Raw genomic sequence first — 7,705 nt, forward strand, 5'->3', positions numbered from 1 at the left:
TTGGACATTCCCCACCAGCCTCTCCATACCTCAGCCACCAATGCCTCATCCCCTTGGGTAAAACCCACAGGCAATACAATGTTGGCAGAGAGGTGAATTAAGGGATGTCACACAGAACTGGAATGCATCCCCCCTCCTATGCCCCATGCAGGAGCTGCCCGTCTCTACACAGTCACATTCTCAACGAGGCCAGTGGTGAGGGCAGATGTGGGGAGACGTAAACCACCAGGCGGGGGTCCCCTGGAGCACTGGGGTCAGACCTCCTGCCTGTGCCCTCTGCATCAGTGTCCCCATGCTGCTCAGCACCAGCACCCGCACACGGACAGCAGGGAAGGATGTTTGCTGTTAGCAAAGGAGCATAGGATGGGGCACAGTAAGCCCTCCTTGGGGAGGCGAGATGCTCCCTCCCACCAGCAGACCCCCTGCCCCCACACGCCCTCTGCCTGGAGATCTCCAGAGGCTTTTTGTGAACGCTGGGATCAGTTCCCCACACACAGCAGATCCAACCCCTTCCCTGGGCTCTCCAGGCGCACACCTGCGGCCCAGAGCATGCTGGATGGGAATGAGAGTTTGGGGGGGCCCTGAGACTGAGCTGAGGAAGTACAGCTGAAGGGCTCCAGGAATGCGCTGTGTGGGGAGGGCACGTGGGGGCTCCACCTGCCCAGCACCCAGACATGTGGCACTTCTGTTGTCCTCTTCCATGTCACAACCATCACCCCTTGGCCACGGCCCTGTGCTGGGCACTGCTTCACCCCACAGCCCCAAACCCGCACCCCACAGCGCTCCCAGCCCTACAGCAGCAGCACCCATGGGACGAACAGCGTCGGCATCCACGTCTCCACCACTGGAAGACAAACCACCACAAACACGTTGCGTGCGGGGAGGTTACGGAGCAGTGCTCCCATTGCACGCCCCGTGTGTGTTTGTCTTCATTAGCACAGTAATTCATGCTATGGCCTCGCTAACATTCAAATCAGAAGGAAGAATATTAAAACAAAAAAAAAAAAAAAAAAAAAAAGAAGAAGTAATTATGCTTTTCAAAGTAAGGCTTTATGGGTAAATTGTATGCAAATCGCCGTCTAAATCAGGGCGGCATATCTTAAGCGGATCTAAAAGTTGCGAAGGCCTCCAGCGCATCATTGATATGTAATCAGCGGAGATGTATGATTCTGCTCCTCACTTAGGCAAATGTGAGTGGCAGTGCTCCTGTCTGTAATTGCTATTTATCACAGCGGCTGATGCGAGGAGCTGTCATCTGGCTGCGGGTGGGACCGGCCCGCCATCCATCAAGCTGCTCGGAGGCGGCTGCTGCACGACTGTGCCACGCTGGGGTTTCCAGGTGCTCTGAATCCCCCCATCCCAACCTGGCTGCTGGGACATGCGGGTCCTGCAGGATGGGGCCGGGCTGGGGGAGCCCCACAGGTCCCTTCCAACCGCTCTGAGCCTGAGGTGCAGTGATTTTTGCTCCTGTGCTATTGTGTTTCTTGCCATAGCTCACCAAAATGCAAGGCAGAACTCATCCTGAGCCGAGGGAAGAGATGTGCTCTCTCACCAGGCTGCAGCTCCTTCTGCTCCTGTCCAGCAGAAGGTTCAGCTCTGAGTTGCAGCCATGTGCAGAGTAAGAGCAGCGCGTGGGACCGCCCCAGCACAGCTCTGCCCATCACACAGCACCCACCCAGAAAACCACACCTGTAATCTTCCCCCGCAAAGTCTGCCCAGAGAGCCTGCACCTGCAAACACCCCCTGGGCAGTTAAAGCAGCTAACTGACCCAGCTGCCGTGCAGGGCTGTGGCAGTGGAGCAGTGCATGGCTGTGGCTCTGCTCACACCACTGTGTCCTCGCAGCCCTGCGGCCGTCCAACCCCACGCACCCCCTCCCTCCTCCTGGTGAGCTCCGTCAGGGAGGCAGCAAAGTGTTATGTACTTGCAAGCCCCATCATCCTTAAAAGCGGAGTGATGCACGCTCCAGATGAGAAAAGAGCCTCCATCCCATATGTTAATAGATAGCATTAGGGCAATAATGAAAAGCACTTGAGACAAGTAAGCCCCTATCAAACGCTGAGTAATAGAGATGCACAGAGTGAATCACAATGCACCTCCTCTGCAAAAGATATTAAGACGTCTGCTTTAGTGCAGGGCCCATTCACTCCAACAGCTGCTCCGTTCCTCTGATTGAAGCAGGAGTAGGGAGCACTTTTCCAGCCATTTCCACGCACCCAGCACTTTGCACGCTCGTGTGCAGCCCCATCCTGCAGCACACGCAGCACGGCGAGGGATGCACGGCAACGGGCACACAGCTGAGGCCCCGCTGCACACACTCCAGCTCCGACTCACGCCGCTGATGAACGGCGCTGTCCTGCAGCCGCAGATGGGCGCTGGGTGAGGGCTGCTGATGGGAGCGATGAGTAACTCCAGCAGAGCGCTGTGCCAGTGCTCTGAGCGCCGCAGCAGGCCGGGAACATGGAGTGCTGCCCGGCACGGGGCTGGCTCCTCCACTGCACAACCTGATGGGATAGGACTGCACTGAGAGTCTCAGCCCAACCCCAGCCCATCACCATTCCCACTCCCAGCCCACCCCCAGCCCCACTCGCAACCCCACCCCCTGCTCCAGCACCAACATCATTCCCATCCCAGCCCCAACCTCAATCTCATCGCCAATCCCACCCCCAACCCCAAATCCATCCCCACCCCCAACCCCAATACCATTCCCATTCCCAGTCCCAACCCCAGCCCCATCCCCAGGCCCAGCCTCATCTCCGGGCCCAACACCAACCCAACCCCAACTCCATTCCCAGCGCCAGCCCCAACCCCAGTGCCAACCCAGCATCAATCACAGCCCCATCCCCAGTCACATCCCCATACCCAACCCCACCCCAGTGCCATCCCCAAGTCCATCCCCGACCCCAACTCAAAACCAACTGCTGACCTGACCTTAACCTCAACCCCAACCCATCCCAAACCCCAGCCCCAACGTCATCCCTACCTGCCATCCCATCCCCAACCCCAACCCCATGCCCACCACCACCCCCAGCCCCAGCTCCCCCCCGCCCCAGCCCTCCACACCCCCAGGTGCCAGGTCCCCAGGCCTCACCAGAGGTCCCACTGTGCCCACGCCTCCACCCAGGGCACGGCAATGCACCCCGAACAGGAGCAGCATTTGACACCATGTTGTGAAATGAAACGCTGACAGGGGAGGACAGGGACTCCTTGGATGTGCACCACAAGTGGGGAACAGCACTTGGCTTCATCACAGGGCAGGGACCCCGGGTGTGTGGTGGGAAATGGAAATCAGAGGAGTGAATGCAGGTCATGCAGGAGCTGGGGGAAGCAGCACCACTGCACGTGGGACATTGGGACACAACAGATCTCTGCCCGCTCTGTGCTGGGCCACGTTGATACCCCATGGCCATGGGACACAGCAGATGGGTCAGCAGGGGAGCGTAGCACACTTTGCCCTGGTAATTAGGACGGGCGGGGCCAGCTAATTGCCTGCACACCCAGTGCTGTGGGGCGGGAGGTGCTGCACATCCCTGACCTCGATGCAATGCTGTCCAATGTGGGGCGAGGGCACAGCTGGGAGCACCGCCCGGGCCACGCTCTGAGCCATCTCGTTGTGTCACATTGCATTGTGTTGTGCTGTGTGGCGTTGTGTCACATCACGTTGTGTTCCACTGCGTTGTGTCAAGTTGTGCTGTCCTGTGTTGTGTTCCATACTCGTTGTGTTGTGTTGTGTTGTGTTGTGTTGTGTTGCACTGCGTCGTCTTCTGTTGTGTTGTGTTCTATGTGTTGTCTTCTGTTGTGTTGCATTGTGATCTGTTGCACTGTGCTGTGCTCCACTGAGTTCTGTTGTGTTGTGTTGCACAGAGTTGTGTTGTGTTGTGTTGTGTTCCACTGCGTTGTGTTGTATTGAGTTCTGTTGCACTGTGTTGCATTGCATTGTGTTCTATGTGTTGTGTTCCGTCATGGTGCATTGCATTCTGTTGTTATGTTCTATTGTGTTGTGTTAGTGTGCTGGGTTGCACTGACAACCCCACAACCCCACAGTCCTGCAGACCTGTGCCCCCAGTGCCCCCATTGGCCCCATTGCCCCCATTGGCCCTATTGCCCCCAGAGCCCCATTGCTCCCAGTGTCCTCAGTGCTTCCAGTGCCCCATTGTCCCCAGTGCCCCCACTGCTCCCGCAGCCCCACTGCTCCCAGTGTCCCCACTGCCCCCCCCCAGTGTTTCCAGTGCCCCCACTGCTCCCAGTTCCCCATTGCTCCCAGTGCCCCAATGCTCCCAGTGCCCCCACTGCTCCTGCAGCCCCATTGCTCCCAGTGCCCCCAGTGCTCTCAGTGTCTCTGTTGCCCTCACAGCTCCCAGTGCCCCAATGCTCCCAGTGCTCCCAGTGCCCCCAGTCCCTCTCCCTCCTCCCCGTCCCTCCCCGCACGGCCGCGCCGCATCCACGGACGCGCAGTGCCCTCTGCCGGGGCCACGCGGCCGCCGCCGGAGCCTCTCGGTTGCCACGGAAACGGGGCCGTCCCCAACAGAGATGGCACTCCGCTCTCCCTGCGTCCTGCATCGTGCATTGTACACGCTGCGCTGTGCATTGTGCACGGGGAGCTCTGACACGGTGCCCTTCCCGGAGCTGCCAAGCAGGGTCGCACGGCGCCTCCCGGGCTCTCCCATCAGCACAGCGGACTCGTTTCCTTTTAAGCACTGAATGTGCTGATCGGCAGCGGGGAGATGAGCTCCGAGCACAGGGCGGGGGTGGGGGGGAACTGTCCTTTGGTTCTTCCAGAGCAGCTCCGCTCCAGCGCGGCTGCATGCCGGCAGTGGGGACAGGAGCACAATGAGCAGCGCTCTGCCCTCTGCAATCTCCCCTGGGCGGTGCAAGCAGCTGCAGGCAGCACGGCGTGCGGGCCATGCATAGCACTGCAGGCGGTGCACGGCATAGGTGGCACACAGTGCACGCAGAGCAGGACACAGTTCATGGCGCTGCGGGCACTGCAGGGAGAGCCATGCGCAGTGCTGCAGGTAGAGAACGGTGCTGCAGGGAATGCATGGTGCTGCGGGTAGTGCTCAGTGCTGCAGGCAGTGCACGGTGCTGCAGGCAGTGCACGGTGCTGTGGGCAGTGCCCTGCGGATGCACCATGCTGCAGCACTGCACGGAATCTCTCTCCTGACTCCTCCTCGCAGCTCGGGGCTGTTGCACATTTGTTCCACTCACAAAACCCCAATTGCTGTGTTGATGAGGAAGTAAGAAGGTACCCTGTGGAACAAGGGGAGGTGTGCTGAGGAGGTGGAGATGCTGAGTGCCTTCTTTGGTACAGTTCTCACTTCCAAGACCGCCCTCTTGGGACCCCGGGGGGAACAGGGAGAGTCCAGGAATGGAGAGCTGCCCTCTGGGTGAGGGGGGGGTCCTGGAGCTGCTGGGTGGGAGCAGTATGCAGATCTGCAGAAAGGGTAGGAAGGAGGATCCAGGAAACCGCAGGCAGTCAGCCTCACCTCTGTGCCTGGAAAGGCCATGGAGCAGCGTGTTCTGGGTGCCATCTCCAGGCAATTGGAGGAGAAGGTCATCAGGAGCAGTCAGCATGGGTTCACCAAGGGGAAATCGAGCTTGACCAACCTCGTAGCCTTCTATGATGGCATCACCAGCCGGGTAGGTGCGGGGGGAGCAGTGGATGTCGTCTGCCTCAATGTCAGCAAGGCTTTTGGTGTTATCTCCCATGGCAACCTGATAACAGAGCTGAGAAGGCCTGGAGCATCTCCCTGTGGGGGAAGGCTGCATGACCTGGAGCTGCTCGGCCTGGGGAAGACTGAGAAAGAATGTGATTAGTGCTTATATTCAGTGTGGGAGACAAAGGGACATGGCCAACCTCATCTCAGTGGTCTGTGGGGACAGGACAGGGGGAAATGGCCACAAACTGGAGCACAGGAAGTTCCGCACCAAAATGTGAAGGAACTTCTTCATGGTGAGGGTGATGGAGCACTGGGATGGGCTGCCCAGGGAGGTGTGGGGTCTCCTTCAATGGAAGTATTCAGGACCCGCCTGCATGCTGAGCTGTGCAGCCTGCTGTGGGAGCAGCTCCCCCCAGGGCGATGTCCCAGCCCCCCTAAGTCCTGCCCTGTTTGATCACTGCCTTTATTTACTGTCTATTGTGGGGGCAAAGGCAAATGCAAGTTGTGCTTTGCTTTGAGGACTGATCCTGTTGGTTTTTCCTAAGGGCATTCCATGCACTGTGGCCTGCTGACTGGGTCCCACAGGTCGGCTGCAGGCCAGCCAGAAGCTGCTTGGCCCTGGGCAGGACCCTAAATATTGCAGAGGCTGCACCAAGTGTGGCACTGCAGCCAGGACAGCATTAGCACAGCCACTGTGCTGCATCCTGCCACCAGCAGATGGAGGTCAGCCATCCATCCCTGCCATGCAGAAGTGGGCATTAACTTCCCCAGAGGGAAAGAGAGAAGCATAACAAACGAGCTGAGATGTCTCAGACCATCCTGCAAGGGTCCCATCCCATCTCATCCTATCACACCCAATCTCATCCCACCCCCATCCCCATTCCAGCCCATCCCATCTCATCCTATCCCATCCCCATTCCCACCCCCACCCTCATTCCCATCCCTATACCCATCTCTATCCCACCCCATCCCATCCCATCCCCATCCCCATCCCATCCCACCTCAACCCATCCCCATTCCCATTGCCATCCACATCCCAACCCCATCCCCATCCCATCCCACCTCAACCCATTCCATCCCCATCCCCATCCCATCCCACCTCAACCCATTCCCATTCCCATTGCCATCCCCATCCCACTCCCATTCCCATCCTCATCCCCATTCCATTCCATCCCATCCCACCCCAACCCATCCCACCCCCAACCATCTGATGCCACCCTACCCCATCCCCATCTCCATCCTACCCCATCCCATCCCATCCCATGCCACTTCATCCCATCTTATCCCATCCCACCCTATCATATCCAATCTCACTACACCCCATCCCACCTCAATCCATCCCGTCCCACCCCACCCCACCAACGACTCCAAAGCGACGTTTCCATATTCCTGGTGAGATCTCCCTGCTGTGCGCAGCCCCCATCACCCCTCGGCCGCCTTTGACATCCACTGCTGACACGAGCAGCTCTGCAGGCGACAGCGGGACCCGCAGGCAGAGGGGCGCGCCCTCGTGCAGCGTGCAGTGAGGCGCAGGGGCTGAACGTCCGCAGGGAGCTGCGGGTCACACAGCGCTCGGGGCTGCCAGGAGGTGCCTCTGGGGCGCCGTGCGCGGCTGTGTGCGCTGCAGGGCGGGGACGGACGGCCAGCGGAGCGCTGCGGCTGTGCTGTGCCTGGGGCGGCCTCACCTCGGGCTGCGCGTGCGGGTGGGAGCCGCGAGGCCGGGATCACGGAGCGCCAGTAAGGCTGCACAGAGCGGCCACAGCACCGAGCCCAGCCGCAGAGCGCCGCTGAGGCCGCGTCCCGCACTGTGACACCCGGCCGTCCTCGCAGAGCAGCGCAGGGCTACGGGGCGGCCCGGCAGCGCCACGCAGAGCGGCGGCCCCTCCCGCCCTGCCGGCTCACGTCCCGCCGAGCGCCGCCCGCAGCCCCGCGCAGCGCTCCTCCGCGCCGCTCATCCCATCGGCCTCAGCGCAGAGCCCGCAGCAAAGCGGCCGACGGAGGGCGGCGTGGAGGCGGCGGCACCGCTCGGCAGCGCCGGGCCGGGCC

General features: G+C 60.2%; 1 protein-coding gene across 10 annotated transcripts; it reads right to left on the bottom strand.

Moving 5' to 3' along the window:
* Positions 1-1,028: 1,028 nt before the first annotated feature.
* On the bottom strand, positions 1,029-7,582 carry LOC101751112. Of its 10 annotated transcripts, none has more exons than XR_005841683.2 (4): positions 7,345-7,582; positions 5,607-5,796; positions 4,449-5,493; positions 1,029-2,503 (listed from the first exon to the last, which is right to left on the bottom strand). XR_005841683.2 is itself a non-coding variant. In XM_046903653.1 (4 exons), the coding sequence occupies exons 1-4, from the start codon at positions 5,766-5,768 to the stop codon at positions 1,517-1,519; spliced, it is 672 nt and encodes a 223-aa protein (XP_046759609.1). In that variant the 5' UTR covers positions 5,769-6,073; the 3' UTR covers positions 1,029-1,516. The 10 variants fall into 10 exon arrangements, 3 of the variants coding, with proteins under 3 accessions (XP_046759609.1, XP_040507897.1, XP_046759608.1); XR_005841684.2 differs by having other exon boundaries at positions 4,449-5,249; positions 5,486-5,796; XR_005841689.2 differs by lacking the exon at positions 7,345-7,582 and having other exon boundaries at positions 4,449-5,249; positions 5,486-5,493; positions 5,607-6,073.
* Positions 7,583-7,705: the final 123 nt, after the last annotated feature.

Source organism: Gallus gallus, chromosome 23 (genome assembly GCF_016699485.2).
Source record: "Gallus gallus isolate bGalGal1 chromosome 23, bGalGal1.mat.broiler.GRCg7b, whole genome shotgun sequence".
Lineage (NCBI taxonomy): Eukaryota > Metazoa > Chordata > Aves > Galliformes > Phasianidae > Gallus > Gallus gallus.

Excerpts from the sequence above, each read along its gene's own strand:
- LOC101751112 (XM_046903652.1), bottom strand. The coding sequence starts at position 5,768 with ATGCAGCCTTCCCCCACAGGGAGATGCTCCAGGCCTTCTCAGCTCTGT. Across the intron at positions 2,504-5,248 it reads ACCTCCCCTTGTTCCACAGG|GTTGTGCAGTGGAGGAGCCA; the intron begins GTACCTTCTTAC and ends CTATCCCATCAG. Across the intron at positions 1,575-2,215 it reads ACGAGCGTGCAAAGTGCTGG|GAGCAGAAGGAGCTGCAGCC; the intron begins GTGCGTGGAAAT and ends TCTGCTGGACAG.